General features: G+C 36.6%; 2 protein-coding genes and 1 long non-coding RNA gene across 4 annotated transcripts in view; 1 reads left to right on the forward strand and 2 right to left on the reverse strand.

Moving 5' to 3' along the window:
* The window catches only part of LOC306800726, a 599,049-nt gene that overhangs the window by 95,303 nt on the left and 478,884 nt on the right, over window positions 1–24,862 (forward strand). The window lies entirely within an intron of this gene.
* Window positions 1–24,862, reverse strand: part of KITLG (KIT ligand) — a 52,765-nt gene that overhangs the window by 17,606 nt on the left and 10,297 nt on the right. For both annotated transcript variants that reach the window (XM_079303027.1, XM_079303026.1), the window contains exons 2-3: window positions 9,744–9,857; window positions 686–748 (exon numbers count right to left, since the gene is read on the reverse strand). In XM_079303027.1, the coding sequence (XP_079159153.1) occupies window positions 686–748; window positions 9,744–9,857 (177 nt within the window). The remainder of the gene's footprint in view (window positions 1–685; window positions 749–9,743; window positions 9,858–24,862) is intronic.
* Window positions 1–24,862, reverse strand: part of GALNT4 (polypeptide N-acetylgalactosaminyltransferase 4) — a 372,781-nt gene that overhangs the window by 384 nt on the left and 347,535 nt on the right. The gene's annotated exons all lie outside the window — the stretch shown is intronic.

The raw sequence follows: 24,862 nt of genomic DNA on the forward strand, positions 1-24,862 counted from the left end.
CCAAGTTTTCAATACATAATTTTAAAACATTTTTTTGTTAAATTGATGAAAACAAAAAATATTTAGTAGATTGAGCAATAAAATAATATTATTTTAAAATAAAAATGTTATAAAATTTTAAAGTGTATAGATAATGCTTATTTGAAAGTACTACTATGAATTAAATATGGGATTATAGAGAAAGAATAACACAAAGCATGTTTGAAATCCTACTGGTTTGTTTAGTTACTGACACTACCATTTGCTGCACTTGGGGTTCTCTTCACTGGCTACTTAGTATTTGTTGTGCTCTAATGTAATTTCCACTGGCTAAAACAAGAACTTCTACAGTATGTTCCAAAGTCCAATTAAAGAGAACCTATTTCTTTAAGAAAGCAATATTTTGCAATTGACACAATGATATACTACTGATGAAATAATAGCACAATTAAAATTTGACTTTTCCTGAAAAAAAAAAAAAAGTTAAAAATTTAGTATGAAGAAATATTTCCCTAGAATAACCATAATTAAAAAGCTTTTAAGGGACTTCAGGAATCTCTCTACATTTCTTTTATATAAATACTTGGGAACCATATGAAAAGTGAAATAAAGATTATTTAACTGTAACTTGCTAAGACATAGGACTAGGTACAAAACGTTACAGTGGGCTTTATTACTGGAATTAACTTGAAGTGGTTGTACATACCAGACTATCCATCTTCGGGACATATTTAAGGGTTATCATATAATCATTTGGGAGATTTCCAACCTACAATAAACAGATAACAAAACTGTTATTACTTACTACACAAAGTAAGAATTCGTTTCCATTACTGCATTCAACAAATTCTACCAAATATTCAACACAAAACTTGCAGTAATTTACCAGGTATAGGCAAAACCAGTTACTTACATACTCACTTTCCTGTGAAACTGCTATTGACACTTGCTTGCTCCCAAGTGAACCATCTTTCCAGAGCTCTGTAATATGCACAGATCTGATCTGACCTCATCATGTTCAATGCTACTGCTTCCCAGGAGAATTAAAGTCAACAATGGGTTGAGGAGAAGTGATCTGATGTTTTTCATTACTGCTGAAACTCCACTGCCCTTCTGTCTTTTAATTCCTTGAAGTGTTTACATGACAACTTCTACTGTAGACAGCAGAGGACCCAAAAGTATCTAGGCCTTTTTCCTTCAAATAACATCCAACTTCAACATGCATCTGAACATAAATACTTGCCTGCCTTGTGCTTAGTTATGGACCAGGTCAGAAAAACACTTGAGTACAACTTTAATTTTGGAGTTGTGCTTCTGACTAATGATGAGCAATATCATTATCTCATAGCAATGTCCTGGGGCAGAGGAGAGCTTCCACACACGTAAGCTGCAGCTTTGCAGATGTGGAGGAGTATGAAATGTGCTGCAGCAAAGACAAGGAGTGGAAGAGGAGTTCCCACTGAATTATACTGTACAATCTGACAGCAATGGGATCAAGCACTACTGTGAGACATGGTTAAACATCTGGGGAATGTTGGGAGATGAACAGTCAAACAGTCACTGGACTGCTACAAATCCAAAGTCTTTTGAAGTATTTTTTTGAAAAGGTTTAGCCATAATATGATACATAAATGATGCAGCAAACCTACTTTCTATCAATGAAAGCCTCAATTGATATTTCTCATCCTAGTTTGAAATTCACATAGTCAAAAACAACACGCACAGATGTAGCTCCTTTGGTGTAAAAGCATTTCTGCTTCAGGTTAAAGATCATTCTGTTATGGCTGCTTTTGATTCTGCTGCTATAGCAACCAGCACAGGGATTTCTTTTCCCCCTGAGCAGTTTTTAGGTAGTAGTTTGTTTGGCAAATATAATGTTTTATTTTTTATTTAAAATTTTGTTTCAATTTAAAATTAAACCAGTTATTTCAAAGCATTATGGTTCTAGAAATGATCAAGGACAATACTTATACACAGCCAAACACAAGTGAATTCCAGACATTTTTTAATTTTTGTGGGCTAAGCTACAATTTTTCAGCTCAATGACATCTATCTTTCTCCCACAGCTTTGGAACAGTTACTATATAAATGATCCTTAAAAATTCCCTCACACAAAACAGTTGTTTCTACTTTTATTCTTCTTTTATACCTACACATTCCCAAAGCAGAAGCACCACTAAAATTCTCTCTATTAATTCCTATTTACCTGGCATTTTGGGGAGTTGATTCAAGATGCTATAAATACTGAAAAATATTTCAATATATTTGTTTTTTCTTTAGTACATCAGATTTATTTTAAATCCGAATCCAATTTTTTTTACTGTAATTCCTTTCTTTAAAACATCATGGCATCGCAGCACACTATTTTAATTTTTCTTTTTTTTTTTTTTTTTTTATAGCTTCCTTTGCATGCCTAGAGAGGTAGGATTAGCAGCACTTCAAGCAGCATAGATAGTGAAGATGCTACTCTATGTGCAAAGTTTCCCATACTCACTCTAGAGGGATTCCACACTTAGCAGAGCCAGCAAAACCACTGTTCTTTAAGAAAGGTCACTGGAAGATTAAATTTGTTCCATATCAGTGAACACTACAAGAATTTATATGCATTATGTATACAATCTACTTTCTGGCATCAGAGCCTCTCAAGCACTTTTCACGCACAGTTACAAAAAATTTAAGTGCCCAAGAGCTCTTACACCTTCTCAATCAGAGCTGGAGCATACAGCTCAGCCTCAGATATTTCTCTCCTTGACAGACTGTGAATCAGATAAGATATTTTTGAATTTACTACTAAAAATGAAGATCACTGGGAGGAGGGTGTCAAAGACAAAATGCATGCACTGCCTCAAGACCAAACTTGTTAAAATTTTGTTGACTGAAATCCACATGTCAGATGCTGTGCTGGTAAACCATGGATCTCAGTCAAAGGGAGTTACATTTGTGTCTCACATGGACTTCCCAATTCACACACAGAAAATAGGGTAAAGCCCCTGATATAAGAATGAAGGATATGCCTATACTAGCTTTGCATTTTGTACTCTCTTGCTTTGCTGAAATATATTTTGAAATTTTCTTGAACACTAACCACCAGGACTCTGATCCAAACCCAATCACTTGATTTTCATCTGCTGAAATGATCCTGAAAAGAATGAATGGGCTCTGCACACCCACTCTGTGCAGGGTGCCTGACTGCTGTGGCTTCCAACCAGGAGCACTTGGAAAGGCAGCTCTGACCTGCCTGAGGAAAGGTGTTTGGAAAAGAACTGTCCCATGAAACCACCTAAGTCCTAGAATGTTTTTTTATTAGCTCCTCCACTCAACTCCATGAGAACAGTGACAAATCTGGGAGGCCACAAAACACCTGCCTGCACGAGTTACCTTGCTTTAAACAGAAGTAACGGTTTTGATTACTATGGAAAATGTCAACTGATAGTCTTGTAATGTATAGAACTAAAAAGCATTGAATTGCAATTAGAATATCACAAAATTTTTCCCTGATTTAATGGCTGTGTGTGATTGCAGATATCCTAGCAGGCTGAGAAAAGTTGAAGGGCAGGGAGTCTATACTTATGTGTTTAAATCCATAGAAAACTAAAAATAAGTGCTATATTCCCAGCTGTAACATAATCTCAAACTGGGTAATGTAAGATTACTTTTGACATAGAAAGATCTGAATATTTAATATAGCAATGTTAACATTGCGTAACCCAAACATGTTTTTAAAAATGCTCAAATAGATGGGGAGATGATAAAAGGATGCAAAAGTGATTTGGGTTCCATAAACTTTAAGTCTTTAATCGCAACAGCAGACATGAGAGATGATTATCTGCACATGCTTTGAAATGAGGGCTATTGGTCTTGAAAATTCCCTTTATTGTAATTGTTATGAAAATGATAAGGAAACAGGCACAGATAAAAAATTTTATACACATATAAAAATAAAGTATGTTAATAAAGTAAAAGTTACCATTTTCCATTGTCAGTGTTTTCTTTTTTACTCTGAAGCATATGATGGGAAAAATGTACTTTCCCTTTGGATATAATTTCTGTCTTGAATTTCTCTGTATTTGTTTCCCTTTTCCTGCTCTTTTCATAGAATAATAGAATGATTTGGGTTGGAAGGGACTTACCAGATCATCTGGTTCCAACCCCCTACCATGGACAGGGACATGCTTCACTGCAACCAGGTTGCTCAGAGCTCCATTGAACTTGGTCCTGACACCTTTCCAGGGAAGGGCCATCCATCATTTCTCTAGGCAACCTGCTCCAGCACCTCACCAACCTCACAGTAAAGATTTTCTTGCTTATATCTAATCTAAATTTATCTTCTTTCAGTTTAAAGCCCTTCCTCCTTGTCCTAGCACTACGTGCCCTTGTCAAAAGTCCCTCTCCAGCTCTTTCTCACTGCTTCCCTGGCTTTTCCTGCAGGAGCTGCTACTGTCTATCATTCATCTCTGCAATCTACTCTATCTCATCTGCTAATGAAACAGTTAATAAAATCTTCATCATTTGGCTTAAGACAACATGCTAACAATTTCCGTTCACACTTTTTACAGTCATAGTGGCAGATTATTTGCAGCATAACAACTCTGGATAATTTTTTATAACCCCTTCACTCAGGAGAGTTAGATCCATTTAAAAATAAAAAAACAAATGTGGCAGAGAGTGTAAAGTACATATTTACAGCAAAGATGTAATGTGAAAGCAAAGTACTTCACAGCATGTCTCAAACAAGGAAGTGGTCAGTAAATCCTGACTATTGTTTGGGCTTCCAACAATCAAAAGAAGAAAACTGCTTTAGAGAAGTAGTTCAGGGAAGAAAAGATATCTTAGATTTTGTTAATAGATAAAATAAAAATATGTAGGTATTCTGTGCATACTGCACAGCTCAGTGAAAATTCTATTTATATGTAGGTTTGGATGTTCATATTTAAAAAGCATACATACAACTGATTCCTAATTCTTATGCAAAATCAAATGCACAATTACAGCAATGCAGCTTTCTGCTGACTTACTGTGCTGAAAAGAACAATGGGGACAGACTTTATTGGCAGGTGCTGCAATTACAGTTTCATAATACAGAACATTTGCTCATCAAGTAATGTGCTTCCCTCCAGACATCTTCATTACAAAAGAAGAAGGAGGTCACGTGATGAGTAGTGCAGAATGAATTCTCTCTAAATGCTTACATTCTCTATAGGTATGAAATTATCCTCTTTTAAAGTTCTCACCATTAAAAAGCAAAAACGATTGTTCAATTGTTCTTTGCTTCTTAAGACCATTTTACTTAGGATATATTCTTCATGTGACAAAACCTAGATGTGAATAAATTTAATCTTTCAGAATATACAAGTAATTTTTTATGAAGAGATACCAGTCTGATTTGGCCTTACATTGATTAATGCTCAGAAACCTTATGATTATTTAATTGCTTTCTTTCCAATCCTTTCTTCTGGTGTGAGCCTAGCATGATGCTGGTGAAAAGATTGAGACTACTGAAAACAAGTTGCACCACACATCTGTCCTCAATTTATTACTCAAAACAAAGTTGATTAGGCAAGTGACCCACATTTTGGGCACTGCACAGCATGCCTTGCTTATTCTCCAACAGCCTAAGTTTAGTAGACATCTCATATCTATATTCACAGAGGGTCTTGACTGAGGCATGTTCTCATATCCTACAGTACAATAAAATTGAGCAGAACACAGCCACAGTCATGCTCAGGAGTCTTCTACAAGTGGTGTAGAGGGTTTACAGTACTTGGAGCAAGCCCAGTACCAAATAAACAAAGATTAGGTAGGGAATTGTGGCACTCTTTAGAAAGCTGCAGGTGCACTGCAGTAGAACTGTGTGTGTATGTGTGTGTGGGAAAACATGCTGGAGAAAAAGCCAAATGAGGGATATGGATTCATACTGCAAAGAATTTTAGCATGAAATAGGAAGAGGATGGGAATCTGCCTGGAGTTCATCAAGGAGCATCTTTCCTGTGGCCACAAACAGTGTAACAGATACCATGGAAATAATGAGGAGAATCTGAGGGCAAACTCAGCATGTGTTATGACAATACAGGCAGTGTTAATAGTACCTTTGAAGATAAACCCGAGAAGCTTGCCATTGATAGTGGGGAAAAAAAAAAGGAGGAACAGCTTGAAGGAAATAAGTAGAAGATAAAGGGTCAGAGCAGCAGCATGTGAACAGACAGAAGAGCAAAACTACAGAAGCTGAAACTAGAAAAAGATTTTTCATAGACTGGATTTTTATCGACCAAGAATTTGGAAGAAAAATGCACTTGTTTGTCCAAAGAACTACAAAAAAAATTTCTCCTATTATGACAAGAAAAACAACGAAGGTTTTAAAAGTGAACATTGAAGGGTCTGTGTAGTGTCAAGAGCCAAATCAGACACCCTTGCTTAAGACTTGAATGGCAGGGGAGAGATGGTGATGTAACTTCCCAGTGAGGAGAAATGGCCCAGGAAAGGTTAACGTTTTGGGGAAATGAAAGAGATCATACTCTGCCTCCAAGGAGGATTCATGCCAAAGTGAATCTAGGCTCTAAACTAGTTATGTCTGATAATTTGTGATGAGACAGGAGGAAGAGATGCCAATATCCTTAAGTGATGGCGTTTGTGGCACTACCACAGAACAGATAGTTTATTGCACACAGAGATGGGACTATAGTCATGACTGTGGACAAAAAGAGTTAAAGAACATGACAGTCTGGCTGAGAGTAAAGCATTTAGGAATAACTATTATATCACAGTGTCCAAATGTGACAGAGTTGGTGGATAACACCACAATAACTATGAGCAATAACTGTACACATAACACTTTAGGGAAATCCCCCGGGCTACAGTTTGTTCTCAGTATGAAAGGGAAGGATATTTATTAAAGACCCTGTGTTCTACAGGCACAGATTCAGCAAAGAAATAAAACTTTTACTTAAAGGCCAATAGGATCTCTAGACAAAGGGAAAGGCTGTGGATGTTGTCTACCTGGATTTCAGTACCTTGATACTGTCTCCCACAGCATTCTCCTAGAGAAGCTGGCAGCTCATGCTTTGGAAAGTACACCTTTCACTGGGTAAAAACTGTCTGGATTGCTGGGTCCAGAGACTGATGGTGAATGGTGCCAGAACCAGGTGGTGACTAGTGCTCCCCAGGGCTCCCTACTGGGGTCAGCCAGTATCAGTTTATTATCTTTAGTGATGATCTAGACAAGGCAACCAAGAACAATCTCAGTCACTAAGTTGGTGGCAGAGTTGATCTGCTAGAAAGTTGGAAGTCTCTACAGGGGAAGCTGGACAGGCTCTATCAGTTGACTGGGGCAAATTATCTGAGATTCAATAAAGTGAAGTGCCAGGTCCTGCACTTGTCACAGCAGCTCTGCCCTGTGCTACAAGTCAGGGGAACAGTGGCTGTATGGAGGAAAAGGCCCTGGGGGTGGTGGCTGAGAGCTGGCTGAACATGTGCCCAGGTGGCCAAGGACAGTGGCATCCTGGCCTGTATCAGCAGTAGTGTGGCCAGCAGGACCAGGGAAGCCATTATCTTCCTTTATTTGGCACTTGTGAGGCCACAGCTCAAGTCCTTTGTCCAGTTTTGGGCTCCTTACTGCAAGAGGAACAACAAAGAGCAGCAAAACTGGGGAGGGGTCTAGAGAGTGAGTCATATGAGGAGTGGCTTGGGTTGAATTTTGAAGATACACATCATCATATATAAGAATATCATTCATTCATATACTCACAATGAGTATATTGTGTTTCAAAAAGAAGAAATGGTACAAAATTTTACTTCAATCTGCAAGAGTTTTAAGGTCTCCTGAATCATATTTTTAAGTAATATCGTGTTGGAATCCTTTTTATATTTGTACTAAGGATAGAGTTCATAGACCATAAAAAACCTGCACTTGCTACAAAGTAGTAAGATCAGTCAGTATTCTGTGTAGGGTTTTCCCTTCTCATACTCACACTGTCAGCTAATGAAGTTTTGCTTTAAAAGTACCTTAAACCTTATTATGCATTTTTGAAATTTTATTCTCAATGTTTAGTTGCCATGTTGTAGAATTTCAAAAGAGAATGATGAGAATGATCAACATGCAGTATAGTCACACTAATTGAAACAAAGGGTTCTTATACTACATTGAGGGTGCTAAACTTATTTTCACCTTATCTTTTTAATTCTCAAGTGACTTAATATTGAAATTATTTCTGCAAATATTAACACAGACAAAATAGGGAGACAGACTTTCCTCAAAACATTCTCAGAACAACTCATACAACTCAAAACAGAGAGAATCTATTTGTCTGGGGCTTTGTAATTTCTGCACCTCTCTGTTATTTCTCCAACCCAAAGTATCTTTGAACTTGCTTGGTAACTTTGCATTTGTAGGGTGATCTGAAAGATATGGGTCTAAGTCAGGAGAATAAGGAAGAGTGTGCAAAGAAGCTCAGCCCAGCCCCACTCTCCTCAAGCTTGGCAGAAGCAGAACAGTGTAACCTGGACAGTGTGATTATTCAAGCTTGCACATCTTTTGCAATCTGCATTTATACAATCTTGAAGTTTTAATTGCACTAAAGGGAAAGTTGAAGCATTTGGTGTCAGGACACATAATTGACAAAAAGTTATTACTATTCCTGCACTACACAATTTCACCAGCCCTCACAGGGATTCTTGCATGCTTTCAACAGGTTTACATCAAAGCTTAATACTCTTCCAAGAGATGAAATATTATCTGGAATAAATATGCCAATACTTCAAAATTCTGCCTAAAGGGACTAATTTGAAGCACTAAACATTTAAGTAGGACTGTAGAGCACTCCTAGAGATTCACACTATGTGCCAATGTATACAAAAAGGACCAAAGAAAACAAGAACACTGCACAGGCAGAAAATGCTAGGGGCTTCAATTTAAGTGTTTGATAATAATAGCAGATGTTGCAACTGTTTTCCCAGAATGAAGCCACAATTTTCAGCTAGATTCAATATGCAGATGAAGATATGCCTAAGTGTTAAGTACATATTCTTTCTTAAAAACTTCAGTGCTATTTCCTGCACTACTGCAAAATAGTATAATTATTAACTTCAGTGGAGCTAAACACCAATTGACTTCACAAGCAGATGCAGTTTTTCAGGTTAATGCAGTGGTCAGTTAAGTAACAGTTAAAATTTCCTTAAATGAATTTGAGTCCTTCAGACTTAAACTTCTGGGTACAGCAAGTAGAGAAACATATAATCCATGTAACCCACTCACACCCAAAGACTGCAAAACCTGTTTAATTGTTATTGCTTTGATTGCTACAATGATGTCTAATACCATACTATTTTTATACATGTGCTTTATTTATATGCACTTGTCTTTCATACACTCAAGGAAAAAGATTTCTGCTTCAATTCAGCTGTGCTTGCTTCTAGTCTGGTCCATGCAAGTCCATAACACAAAGATAATAATCTTTCATCTGCATGGGGAACAATCTGCTCTGAAAGAATGTTTGAGGAAATAAAGAGTTTTGACACTTTGTATTGAAGTCCGGAGTCAGGAAACTACATAAGCACGTACATTCCATTTTGGTCAAAGTAACCTCTTCAATTAACACTGGAACTACTCTCACTGCAAAAAACCATTTTGCTCAAATGACAGATGTTGATGGATTTTCTTTTAATATTCCCCTCGTTCTAATACAGATTTACTAACTGCTTAAAAATGTAAGTGCCCTTAGACACTGAATATTTTTTAACCTACAGAATAATGTAAAATAAAAAGTACTTACCAATTTTGCAATGTCATTCACATCATCTGTGACTGGATTCCCGCAGGAACTCTTGGCTTTGACAAGAGGATTAAGTAGGAGTAGTTGAAGACAAAAGCAAGTGATAATCCAAGTCTGTTTAGTAAAAAAGAAACAAAGAAACAAGGAACCCCAAGTAAGCAATCACCAAATATGAAGTAACAAGAGATTGTAATAATGTTTTTATATGTGAAGTCCAGAGGCAACAATACTCTTTATCCTTCATGAAGGCATACTTGCACCATTACAGTATCATCCTCACGGCAGGAATCCACAAAAATACACTTAATTGATCTTTTCTGGAAGCAAATATCTTTAGAGCATTAATGGAAAACCTAGTATTGAGCCATCAGCTTACTTGCACAGGATCATACTTAGCTGGGTTTTGGCAAAATTTACAGATACCAAAGAAGAGAAAGATAGAAACTTTGCAATATTCTTTATCCTCAAAATGCAGTTGATTATATACTTGTCATTCACCTGATAGATCTGTGAAACTAATGTAATAAATAATCAAGAATAAAATAATGCCAGAATACAGACACCAAGACAAAAGGAGAAAGTTCAGAATCACAGCCATTTCATTTGAGTACTCAAACTGCAAGCAAACCTACAACTGGATTCTACCCAAATACTGACATCTCAAGCAGCAGTACAGTGCTTCTCCAAGTGCTCTGGCCTCTCAGAAGTGCCAGCTTGGCTTTGGCTCTACATTCCCCTCCTAAATCCTACTGGAAACAGCAGTGCAATGTACTTACACATGCTTGTGAGACTCACAGAAAAGAACCAGATAACTGCTGCTATGCACCTGGGTGTCTCCTTGGCTACACTGCCTGAACTTCCTCGCCTTCTGTTGTTCCTTGTGCTTCACTGGTTTCCCACAGAGCCCCGTGCCAAGTTTAAGCTGCAGATCTTTATTTCCAGAATGTTAAAGCATTTAAGTTATGGATAATCAAAAGTTGCCTGGGGTTGTGAAGCTTCTTGTGCCAGCTGACTGAAGCTGTCAGCAAAAGCCGATGATGGTGTACATTCACGGCAAGTATGGAATTTGCCTGTGCAGGCTCCTCAGCCTCCATAAGGGCAGGACTGAGATCAGAATTTGCTTTTACACAAACTAAGATACAGCTCAGCTCCGTCTGTTCTGCGTGACAGGTAGAGAACTCCAGCCTCCACCCTTCCTTCATGTGCCTTTCAATTTCAAACCAAAGCAAATGAAACAACAGCGCCACAATTCTCTAGCAAAACAAGAGAAAAATAACAGATTAAAAAGATGAAGTATCATTATAGTAATCTAGAGGGCCTAAGAAAGAATGATGATAGATTGCTCAGGAGTTTCATACACTTGACAGAACAGTGCCAGGCACTTTATTTACAAGAGCTGTTAAATGTCAAGAGTAATCTCTTTCTTGTATCTTTTATCTCTTAAATCTTGTATCTATCCTACAAGGAAAACTGGTCATTTGCTTTCTTAAAATACAGCTTCCTGACACATTTAGGTAAAACCAGTGTGGGCTGCAGGTAGAAAAGATAATCCAACTTCCTCTCCCTACCTCTTGCACTGGCACTGAGGGTTTAGTCAGTTGTACCAGGCAAAAAACTTCCATTTTTGTTTTCCTCTAGTACTTTTCAGCTTTCTGATCCAAGTAACTGACAGAGCTGAAATGCTCTGTCAAAGATGAGACAAGCCAGGACTGCTGATTTCAGTGGAGCCTGCACTTTCCCTAAACTGTACCCTCAGACACCAGAGAGAAAGAAATCAAATGTATTCTAAGCAAAAGTGCATTTGCAATATGCAACGTCTTTTGAGAATGTCTCTTGCTTCAACAAAACTAGCATATAGAAATACTTTTATTTTAATATTTGCACAAATAATTACTGAGCATAATTACCAATGTGAAGGATTGAGAATAATTAACAGTTCATTTTACAAAATCTCTGTATTTTATGCTACACAAAGCTTTGCAGTTATATATATATGAACAATTTGAGCCTTGGGAAAATGCAAAGATGCTGCTAGCTTTAGAAAGGACCTTCTAGAGTTCCTTGCAGTGCATTAGAGATCAAAGCTGTTTAAGAACTGGTTTTAAGTGATCAACAGAAATATCTCCCTTTTCCTACATAAGCCCCAGAATCACACAGGTCAGAAAAAAGGCCACTCAAGTTAACAGGCTACCTCCTCATTCACAATTTTTGGAAATAAATTGCTGTAAAAAGGGCAAGAAGTTAATGACAACTAGCTCCAAAATGAAATTGCTATACAGCTTTCAAGAATGAAAACTGTGTGCATCAGCAGTTACACTGGCAGGGACTTCCCCCTGATGTATCCATTGGAGATGGAGTTCACACCAGGACCTGACAATTTCATTGGATTCCTCAATATTGATTAGAGTGCAAAGATGGAATTTGTTCACTGAGCTGTGTCACAGTCATAGGATGATGTTCAACCTAACAGTCTAATAATCAAAAAAGTAACAAAATTCTTTAACTAGAAATACTTTTTCAGCAGATCAACTAAGTAAACACAGTAACACACTCCAAATAGAACCAGAACTTTGATGCACCTTGTCAATTTTTGCACTTATGAATGTAAAGACAGCTCATACACAAAGCATAAAATTACTATACATTTTATAATTATGTAAATGAATAAGAATATTTTTTCTTCTATGTTAATAATGGTATTTAAAAGCATAATAATTTTATAACTGCTATTAAAACCAAATTATTTGTAAATTCTGATATTATTTGAGATTTTTCTTGCTTATTTTCTCCCTGTGTCATCTGACAGGAACTGAAAATCTTCAAAATACTGCTAGTTTCAACATGTCTATTATACAAAATCTTTTAATTATTTGCACTTACAAAATATTTATATTATGCATGCCTTCAAGCATATTATATGTAAGGACTGTAGAGATCAAAGAGTTGAGCTATTTTTGTGTTATTTACTAATGACCAAACCTGCTGTTTGAGCAAAACTTGAATAGACTGAATTAAATCAAGGACAGAACAAAAGGGAACCTTAAACAATAGCTTTATAAACAGAGATGCCCATTTTGTACTTTACTAAGCACAAATAAAAGTTACTTACACAGCATTCATAACAGATTTCCATATTTAATTATCCCTAAGTTAACATGGGATTTCTCAAAGCTGGCGTCAGAATTTAATCACACATCATCTATTAGCATTAAATTGAAGATATATAGCAGACAGGAGGCAGACCTGTATAACTCCTCCTATTTTTGACTCAAAAATTATTCAGTTGTCTTTAGGTTCTGAAATCTCTTAAATATTGACTAAAATCTCTTAAATAGTGAATATTTAATTTTGTGCAAGGAGAAAAAAAATTATTATTAGACTCAAAGGGATAATTAAAATAAAAATTTCAAGTCTACACATTTGTTTATTCTACAAATGATTTGCATTATTTGCTTGCAAGGCATAACTGAGAATTTCAGTAAACAGCGTTTTAGAAACTCAGCTAGTGATCCAATGTGTTAAAGACCATCCTTTCAGCTGTAAATCAACATCCTTTTCATTTATGTTCTTCCTTTACAATCTGAAGTGTTGACAAAGGCTGCTGAGTGAGTGAGTGGTTTAGCATCTCTTTCACAGTATGCTATGAAAGATAATCATGTTAATGTTCAGCTAAATCCTCAAGTGGAAAGCAGCAAGGGGAATACCACATTGCTAAATAAACCAAACTTTGGAAAGTCTGGACATTTCCAAATATCTAGTTTTTCCTGATAACACTTCTAATCACAAGTAGGGAGAAGTCATTAAAAAAAGGCAAATAATAAACCACAAAAAATCATTAAGCACAGGGAGATGTAGTAACTACATAGATGAATGGGTTCTCCATTTTAAACTTTCCTGTATTCAAATCATATTAGCCATGGAATTTTTCAGCCCTGTTTCCTGAGCAAATCATCCAATTAATCACAACCCAGCCACAGCTGAAATAGGCTAGCTGACAATGTGAAACAATATTCACCCTGGGCCAGGCTTCCAAAATTTATTTTTCACTTCTGTTAATGTTGGAGTAGGAACATCTTTCAATATTGGCCCTTCAGACAGTGTTTACCTGCTGCTTTGCTGAGACACAGCTTGTGAACTTCTGCCATAGACAATACTGGTTGGTCAGTCATGGACAGCTAACTTAATTTTCATACTTATGCCTCGAAAAGCCTTTCAAAAGAAGATTTAGAGAAAATGCAAATAACAAGAAAATATATTTCTTGCCTTTTTTTTTTTTTTTTTTTAACTACAAAGCATCAAGATGCATAGAAACACAGTAACTATGTCTATTTAGTTATTTAGTTGTGATAGAGATTAAATAAAGTCATGGAAGAACTGTCTTGAATGACGAAATTACCTGCTAGCATAGAAAAATCATTAAATGAAAGAAGAGCATTTTTACAGAATGTAATCTGATTACTATTTTCATGGTATTCAGTGACACCTTCACACCTGCAAATGTCAATACTAACTTAATACCCCACATGGCTGTGCCTAAATACTATTTAAGTGCTAAACATTGCTCAAGCCTCCAAAACAGTAAGCTAATCGTGGAAAAAGAAGTCACCCACTCACTACCACCTAGTTCTGGAAACAATGAAGTACTTGGCAAGCACATTTGGAACTGGCAATGTCACCTGCACACTCTCAAGTAGCCAGGAAATTACTTCAGAGTAGCAGAAGGAAGCAGTGCCTTAACTCAGAGGAACACATAGGTAAGTATTAAGTCTAGTGCACACCCCCTGTCCATCAAAACCAGCACCAGTCTCACCCAATGCAGCAGCCTACCAACTAGGGTGCTCTCCAAGTGACAGAGCTGGGTTACATCTCCTGTAACCAAGGTAATTCCAACTCATGGGAGTTGAGTTGCAATGCTCTGATATATCTACCTTGTAATTACCATGGAATCACAGAATCATTTAGCTTGGAAAAGACCTCTAAGGTCATCAAGTCCAACCATAAACCCAACACTGCCAAATCCACCAGAAGACCACATCCCCAAGTGCCATGTCTACACATATACCAATGGAGCTGATTTCCTGTGTCTTACAGCTTCCTGGCTAAAAGAGGCAGACAAAGGATATAATGGTACTCCTGACCCTTATTTTTCACAACATTTATGCATTTTACATTTTCGAGTCAATGTGAAGAAAAACAGACATGTTCACTGAACAGGCATCAGAATGTCTGTGTGTATCCTTGTCTGACACATGCTCTTCCATCTGGGCACCCTAACTTCTGTGAAGCTCCCCAGTCAACATGTGAGTTTTCTTGAACAATCTTTTGGCAGTCCAATGAACAAAATGCATAATTCTAGCTCAGTGAGTCACTTGCAGGGGTGAGACACCTAAAAATCTCTGGATCACGCCCTCAATGCTTTGTTATGATTACAAAATCCAGATGCATATTTTTCTAGTGACTGATACCACTCTTCACTTATTTTAACAATGATGTGTAGTAAGGAGTATGATGATAAAAGTAAGCAACAGAGAGTATCAGAGTTGTTTTTCTCCATTTTGATTTAAACAGAGACTACAGAAACACTAGTCACTTTTTCGGAGTAAGTTTTAGAAGTTAGAATGTTTTAGACACAAAATATTTGAACATATATTTGGTTATTTAGAAAACAGCACATTATCTACTCAGCTCTGAAATGCATAATATGAGGGTACTTCAAGGGGTTAAGGAGAAGGAAATTAACAAGTTTATGCTACAAATATAAACCAAGAGATGCCATTGCTACATTCACATGAGTTCAACAGACAACCTGCTTTCACAGCTGTTTGATCTCTTTGTGACCACACTGTATTTTTGCCCTTCTGTGATTTTCCCAACCCTAGAACCTCTTCCCTCACACCTTTGCAATCACTTGAGTATCCACAGGGGACTCCTAGAATGACAAGAATGGGAGTTTTCATCTAACTATTCATTTGGTGGCAGGATGTTAAAGTGTCACTTGCTAAGCTCCACCAGCCATATGTGCAAAAGCAAAGCTTATTGTATTCAGATAAATTATTGGATAATTATTGGAAATAATTCTGTTCAGGTCAATGGACAAAAGGTAGCCCCAAACCTGATCAGTGCTAATGCAGAGCTACTTTTTCTCCGATAGTTTTGTTTTTCAGCTGGAAGGAGAAACCATTCTCTAGTTCTGCCAAGTTATGCACATCTATTTCCTGAATCAGACAAATTTAAGATACGTAGTCTTAACAGTGCTGAGAAAATGATGAGTCACATCATTCTTTCCCACCATCCAGACCTTGGGAAAACTGGGAAGCAGTTTAAGATTATATGCCAACCTCATTTCATATGACCTCAGGCCAATTGCTATTATCCTCTACCCCTTGCAGCTCTTCTTGACAGATGCAGCTCAGCCAATGTGCTACTGTTGCATTTGGTAAGGAGTACCCAAACTCCTGCTGAGTTTGGTTTGCGTGTTTCAGCTGAAACCAAGATGAATGTGATAAGCAAGAAGTGTAAATTGATACAGAGTTTGCCTTGCAAATCAATGCAATTCAGGTATTTAGCAATTACGTTCAGTAAACTACAAAAAAGTCTTTTTAATGCATAAATTAACATATCTATTTTCAATCTCTATAAGGATACCATTACAAAATATTTGGCTAGTCTAAAAATATACGTTCTGGTTCTTTAAAAATGTTATCTGATCCATAATAAATTTTGTCCACTCTTTAATCTCACTTGACAATCAGGGATTCAGGCAATTTCCATGCATCCTAAACTTGTCCTGGATGACAGCCAGTTTGTTTAGTTACCAAGTACTGGGAAGTGAAGTTACCAAGAGACAGGTAATTATACACGAATGTTGCCTCTGGAACTCGTGTTAAAAGCGTCTGAATAAATATTTACTGATAATAATCCATCAGGTGGCATTCTAGTTCTGTAAAAGAGCCAGGAGACTTAAAGGACAAAAGTGTTTCAGTTGGAAGAAAGAGTAAGAATTTTAAGAACTTCTATATTTTGAAAGAAATCTTTCTACTAAATCATAACCAGAGATTATGAGGATGTCCAGAAGTCCTGTACTTAGCAGTCTTTTTAGAACATGTCACTGGCAAGAGAGATTTTCTTTTCCACTTTTTGTAAAATTCCATAGCAAACATCCAGGATCGATACTGAAATTTTTTATTTTTCTATAGATAGAGTGATAAAGGCTAATACTTTCTTGCTTTTTTAACAAAGGCACTGAAGTCCAAATAAATGCACAATTAAAACAGAAATAACCAAAAACCAGACTTCAGTTGACTCAAAAAAACCTTTCCCCTGGAAACTTATGGAAGAATTCTCTAGCATAGATCCAATGGCATTTTAAAGTAATTTAAAGGGGAAGACAACATAACATACAAGATTATCTTTGCAGGGAGGACAAGCTTTTCACATTGTGTGGAGGTGGATGATCTGACTTCCTCAGGGAATGAAAAGACATTCTCTTAGATAAAATATTTAATTAAAGATTTTTTCTAAAGATCTATTTCAGAGGTCTTGCTTGTTTGCCAAGTTCATGTAAAAAAAAAGTCCACTATATTGAACATTCTTTTGAATTATAATTAAAATATGTACCAAGCAATCTTCTTTAATCTTGGACTTTCAAGCACCAGTAAAGGAAAGGAAATAAGACTTGTTACAGAAATTCTGTAATTCTTACCATCTGCTACAAATTATATGGTGTTTGGGTTGGAAAAACTATTACATGGGCAAAATAAAATAAATAAAATCATCTATAAAAGTGAAAACAAAGCTATTTTGATACTTGGCATACACTAGAACCCATATACATGATGAAAATATTCTCCCTTGTATATCATTCTCAGTATGAAGCAAAACATGTTAAGTAGATTCTTACTCTTCCATGCACAGAAACTTTGCTAGACTTTGCATTATAAATCTGAAGAGTTTTCAGTTCATGCTCAAGCCTGTGGAAAGCAAACATCAAGAAAAATATCCTTATACAAAATGAAAAGTTTAGGTTTGTTGGTTTTTTTCTTTTCAATCCTTTTATACTTTTTTTTTTATAAGCAGGAGATGATTTTTGAAATATAAATCACAAAATCATCAACTTAGTTTTAAACCAAAGATATGGTCTCAGAAAGACTGTTCTGTTTCTGAACTCTGATATTTTTTTGCTAACATCCCTGATATGCACAGTGTTATAGAGATATAAATCCAGAACTTATTTCTCTGACTTGCTTGATATGAGTCCTTGTTGCAAAAGGTCAATTGCTGAACACAGACTGAAACTAGATGCCAGTATAGTTGAGACTGTGTTTCATGCACCTACCTTAACTGTAGCACATTTTTAGAATTACAAGCTTAGCTGTGAATAAAGAACACTGTTTGGAACTCTTAGATATGCCAACACCAGTACAAACTTTGACAATGCTGATGGATGACAATTTTTCACATCAGTATTATACTACATATTGTAAGACTTTCCATTTCCTGACTTTTTATAGTTGCTGTCTACATTAGTGGTCTACAAGAATACTCAGGATAAGATGAAGAAATAGAGTTTGCATTAATAATATGGTTTTTATCATGATAAAGATCATGGGATCCAGCTCCAGAAGCTTTCCTCAGTCCCTCTCTCATTGTGAATGTCTCATGACCATCATCTCAACCACATCAATTGTGGTCCTCTGCAGTCCATCCAGAATGGCTTTGGCATCATCTACTACTAAAGGCAAATTATATCAGTAACCTGAATGCAGGTCAGCATTCAGCATGCAGCCTAGCCAGCTCTCCTTGACAGACATTCAAAAGACTGGTATTCTTGGAGCATAAATCTCTTCAGTAACTTTATCTGCCCCATGCCACAGCAGGTATCAGTTTTCAAAAGCACTGTGGGCTTCAGGCAATTCCTGGTGCAGGTAGGCTCCTGATAATAGGTTTTGTATCCCATTCCTTTGATAAAATAGCTTATATTTTTAATAGGACTGGATAAGATCAAATAGAAGGAGTGGAGTAAAGTGGGATTGGAGGGAATAATCACAGAATCATTCAGATTGGAAAATACCTCTAAGATCAAGTCCAACTGTAAAGTGAGCATTGCCACCACTAAAGGATGTCTCTAAGCATCACATCTATACATCTTTAAAATACCTCCAGGACAGATTACTCAATCACTTCACTGGCCAGTCTGGGCACTTGGCCACCATTTTGGTGAAGAAATTTTTTCCTAATACCTAATCTAAACTCTCCATGGCACAACTGGAGGCCATTTCCTCTTGTTCTATTGCTTGTTAATTGGGAGAAGAGATCAATTCTCACCTGGCTACAAACTCCTTTCAGGTGACTGTAGAGAGTTTATCACTTTCCTGAGCTTCCTTTTCTCCAGGGTAAACAGCTCCCCGGCTCCCTTAGCCTTTTCTCCTAAGACTTGTGCTCCAGACCCTTCACCAGCTCTGCTGCCCTCCTTTGGACATGCTCCTGCACCTCAGTGTCTTCCTTGTAGTGAGGTGTTAGGACTAAATAGAGGATCTGAAGTGAATCTTGGGAGATTATCCCAAATCTTCACTGTTCTGACAGTTAAAACCCTGGTGCTGTTCAGTGTAAGTGACAGTAGTTTATATCAATCCATTCTCATGGCAGCACTGCTCCTTTCCTTGTGTATGTATACTCCCATCTTCCTGGTGTGTTCACTTCATGTTCTTATGAAAATCAACCCTACTATTGGAGTCTTTGCTAAGAATAATTAAAAAGTCAATTTGACTTTAATTTCTTGATGACAAAAAAGCAAAAACAACCCTCATGGAAATAAACAAAATTTTCTGTTTTCCCTCTTCTCAGATTACAAGTTTTATTTATTTGCTTTCTGCAGACTCTCCTCTCCAAAAGTGTAAATATAGGATTGACCTAACTCTTACTAAGTATTCTTACAACTGTCACAATGGGTGCAGTATCCATATATTGTGAAGGCAAGCAAACCAACACAGTCACCCAACCTTTAAATGGGATCCCTTCTCATTAGTCAGAGCAGTTTCTCCCATTGATAAGTAACTGTTGACATAAAAAGCATTCCAAATTTACTTTTCACAAAAGCTATCTTCTTTGGATATACTCCAGACAGCAGCACCTGCATTGACTTAAAACCATTGAAAAAGGAAATAAAAAGCTTTCACTTTGATCCCCCAGAAATCCCAGCTGAGAGCTTTTCAAATTATGATGTAACATGTATGTTGGTGAGGAAAGTGATTTTGTATTTTGAAGACTTGTAGTTTAACCCCAGATGGCAACTAAGGACCACACAGCTGCTCATTCACTCTTCCTCCCCAGTGAGATCTGGGAGAGAATTGGAAGAGGAGAAGTGAGAAAACCCACAGGCTGACATCAACACAGCTTAAGGGGACATAAAAAGAAGGAAATAATAAGGGTAACAGTAGTAACAAAATAATTAGAATATACAAAACTAGTGATGCACAATGCCAGTGGTCACCACCTACTGCCCTGCCAGTTCCCAAGCAGCAGTGTCCCTCAGCAGCTTTCCCCAGTTTCTATGGTGAGTGTGAAGCCATATGCCATGGAATATCCCTCTGACCAGTTTGGGTCACTTGTCCTGGCCATGTCCCCTCCCAGATTCTTGTGCCTATCCAGCCTTCTCTGGCAGGGCATGAGAAGCTGAGAAGTCCCTGACCTATAGGAAGTTCTACTTGGCAATAACTAAAAACATCAGCATGTCATCAACATTATTCTCATACTAAATCTAAAACACAACGCTATTCCAGCTATTACAAAGAAAATTGACTCTATCCCTGCTCAAACCAGGACAAAGAGATTTTAAAAAATAAAACAACAAATCAATCAGATAGTTAGCTAGGCCTGTGGTGAAAATTTTGAACACCAACTACAGCATTGATGAAAGAAGATCATTCTGCTCTACAGCTGCATTAAATCTTGGATCTTTTGGGAAGTAAATAAGAGACATTTTAGGTTTCCTTTTATCATCAGTAATGACACCTAAAATTTTAAATATAAGTAATAAAACTGTTATTAATTCTTTCAGAATTCAAAAGATGCTTCTATAAGCATTATTTTAAACCTAAATTATTACCTTGGGGCATGTATCATGGATGAAAAGTATTTTGAACACATTGATCTCCTGTAACACGAGGGAGCACCATTACCAGCAAGGTTATGGTCTTCCATAGTGAAGCCTGCATTTCTGCTCCTTTTCACTATTTTTCATTGCAAATTTTACTATATCCCACATCATGTCTATTAACGATGTGCCACTCATGATTTAGAAACATGACTTTACAGATTGAATGCTGTGTTTTACAAGCACTTTGTACACTGTGCCTTAAGAGAGTGAATGAGGGAAATTCAACAGAACAGTGCCTTGTTTGCTAGAAACAGTTTGCTAGTATGCGATTTAAATAAAATACATAATCCTTGCCACATCATTTTCTGTTTCAAACAAAACATATTAGACAATGAAGTCAGCTTCTGGTCCCATAAACAGCCCCTGCAGACATTTGAACAATTATCCATAGTCAATTCTTACAAAAATTGCCAAAAGTTCGGTAAGATACTTCATCAGGGGAAAAGATTAAAAGCACCTACAGGCAAGCTTCTTAAGAGACAGCATACTAGAAAAACATACCAGTGAAAAATGAAACCTGCAACTCCTGTCCTTGGTGCTAAATTTTCATCTTCCATCATCAAGAGATACAAGAAAACCCATGAGGACATTCAACATATTGAACATCACAACAAAAATTCTTGGTATTTCTTGGTAGAGTAGTTACCTGACCATTAGCTAGCATGATGACTGTCAAGGTGTTTCCCTGGGAAATGTATAAGTTTAAACCTTACCGTTCAAAAACCCGGAGCCATATTTGTCGATAACCAAAGTTTCAATGAGCTGATCACAAAAACACTGCTAGGCTTCCACTTCCCCTAAAATTATACCTTTCTGAAGTTTCACTAGATCTTGAATATGCACTATTTATCAGTTTACCTGAGAAGCTGAGCTGTGAATACTAGTAGGGCTCCAAGAAATGTTCATGAGAATCGTGAAAGTTTATCTCAGCTGTTTCCAAATAACACAGAATAAGACAGAATCAGGTTTAAAACACTTTCTGACTGGGAAATAAGTCCCACAAAATGTCATAACTTTTTTTGGATCCTGATTTTAACCCAGACAATATTTTATTTCCTACATTATTTGAATAGCATGTCTTCCTATACATATACAAAACCAAAGTAGCTTTAAAGTAATGATCTGTAAAAGGATACATTATATTTACACTGTAATTAGACTATAAGTACATTAAGAATGGATCTATAATTTTTTGTGAAAAGAATATTTATCCAAAGCAATGGATCAGATTATTCTCAAATGCCTTGAAGCTTGTGAGACTGCAGACAAATCAGGTAAGAGCCACATCAAATTAGAAACTAATCTTCAAAATATTTAAGTATGCTTGCAAGACAACGTAAGCACTGGGGCAGCCAATAAGCCATTTACCTCAGCAAGCTGGAATTACAAACACATTATGCCTTGTCTTAAAGTAATTACATTAATATATTAGTAAGAAAAAAATCAACTCTATTTTCTTTCAGGTTTCTGATCTAAACCGAAAGCATTTTCATATGCCAAAAATATTTTAGTTGTTATTATTATTCTAACTGCAAATTTTTACAGTAGGAAACAAGCATCAATTCATTTTTCAAGATGTACTAAAATGCATTAAGTCATTGTTAATGTTAAAAATTCTTTCTGAAATTATTTCCTGAGACATACGTTGGTTTGTTTCTCTTTTTAAGAAAGCAAATTTTCAGAAGGGCCATTTTAAGAATTTCAACCCATATGTAAGGTTTTTCCAGGAAAATGTAAGTTTAAGATGGCAAAAATGGGGTGGGACTAATCAAAATGCTTCCTTTAACACAAAAATCCAGCAACTGCATTACTGCATCAGAAACTCAAGCATATTTTTAATTCCTATGCACCTCTAAAAGTGGACACACTTTTAAGTGCTTTTTCCTGCTAACACTGAAGTGCTGTACAGGAGTATCTTTTAGGGATGGTGCATGGAAACTCCACTGGTTTTCAATGGCTAGAGCTGTACAAATTTACATAAATTTTTGACTTCTTACCATTGAGAGTCACATGAAGGCCAAAAGAATGATCTTTCAGTATGAACATCTCAGCTGTCATTGCTTTCACATGTAATTGAAGTTCAGCTACAATATATCTTAAAGTGTTTTCCTTTCCTCTGAGCTAGAGGCTGAATTGTTACAGATGGTAATTTTGGCAGATGGTTGTATATGAAACTGAGTTTATAATTAGGCCAAACCTGACTTGTACAATTAAGGAAATGAAGATTTGGAAAATAGAAGTGTCAGATCAGTACACGATTGGTCTGGTGCCCACCGAAAACTGAAGAAAACTGATCATTTAGATTTACAGAATATATTGCTTATATGAAAATTTCTTCTGAATTGCATGAATTACAAGATAAGACACATTTCACGCACAGAGTGTAAATTGAAATAACCATGGCGTTTTACCTACTTAAGTGTATAATCCCTTTTTCTTCAGTCGAGGCTAATGAGATGGTCTGAAGCCATCTAACAGCTCCCTGCTGCTGGGCTCCTTCTCCACAGCTTCCCTCCCTCTGACATTCACCTGACCCCTAAGCAAGCCAGTAAATTCAAAGACAGTGACTAGCCAATTCAGCTCAGAGACAAAAAGTAATCCCTGAGGAATGAGTAGAGAAGGAGATGAGATGTGCAAGGATGGGAAGACTAGGACTGCCCCTTTCTGGATGTGACCTCTTGGGCTCACTCTAACATATATCAAGCAGCATTTCAAGTCATATTGTATCTAGTGTCAAAAACCTTTCCAGGCTGGTAATTTTGTGTTAAGGCAGCATGACTGTTCTAGCCTCTTTCATTAAATATTTATTTATTATCATATGAAGAAAGGATCAGTAATGTCCAGCAATCATTCCCTCTACTACTTCCTGCACATCATCCAGAATTTTCTTGCAATTAACTTTCAGTCTCTCTTCATATGTAAATTGCTCCCTTATAATGCTTTTGCCTATCTTAAGATTCCTATTTCTGCTATGTTATTTCTTTTTTTATTGGGAAAACCAGAACTTTTTAAGGATGGCTGATGATCACTATCATAAAAGCACTCCCCTTTCAAATTTCTCTTTCTGCTCCTACACTATCCCCATATGCTGTCTGATTTATCCCACTATGGGCACAATATAGAGATTTTTCATTCATTTTCCTAACCAAGCATTGCTACAAGAACATAAACACGAGCTTGTAAGTAGCTTTTAGAAGTAATTGAAACTGCTGTTATTAATTCAGTTACAATTAGTTCAGAACATTCCTTCCAAAATGCATCCCCCTTGCTCTTCAACACAACTAACTCCACTTGCCATCATGCCATCTGTTCTCCCATCTCCTCTAAACCTTTACAAAGTTCCTCAGAATCTCTTTTAGTTTCAATTAACCTGAGTAATTTATGTAGCTTGCACATGTTGTCATCAATCTGTGAACCCTATTACCAGATTGAACTATATGAGGTTACTGACAATTAGAGAATGTTACCTTTTAGGTTTTTGCCATGTTACAAATTAATGACTTGTTCCTACACTTTGCTTTCTGTCCTAAATATTTTTTTTTCTCAAACTGTTATGATAAGAGAGATACACTATGTGACTACTTCAGTTTTTTTCTTAGGTCTTTATTTTTTAAGAATCTAAATAAGCAATTTCCATTCTTTCTCCTTATTCATCCATTTTGAAGCACAAATATATTTAGTGCATTGAATGCATCTCTTTTACAGCAACTGTGCTTTTCTATTCCTTTCATTAAACTCTATTAAAACAGAGTTCCCATCTGCCTTCTACCAAGCAAATTAAACAAGATCTGCTAGCAATGCAACAATAGAGGCAAGCTGGTAAGAAAAACTCTTTTCACCTCTGGACATATTCATTAATTCTAAAGACAAGAATTAAAAGTTAATGTGTTAAGAGGTACTATATATTTAAGAAAATGAAAAAAAAACACCATGTCCACCTCTTTCTATGAAGTTACAATCATCT

This window comes from Erithacus rubecula, assembly GCF_903797595.1.
Source record: "Erithacus rubecula genome assembly, chromosome: 4".
NCBI lineage: Eukaryota > Metazoa > Chordata > Aves > Passeriformes > Muscicapidae > Erithacus > Erithacus rubecula.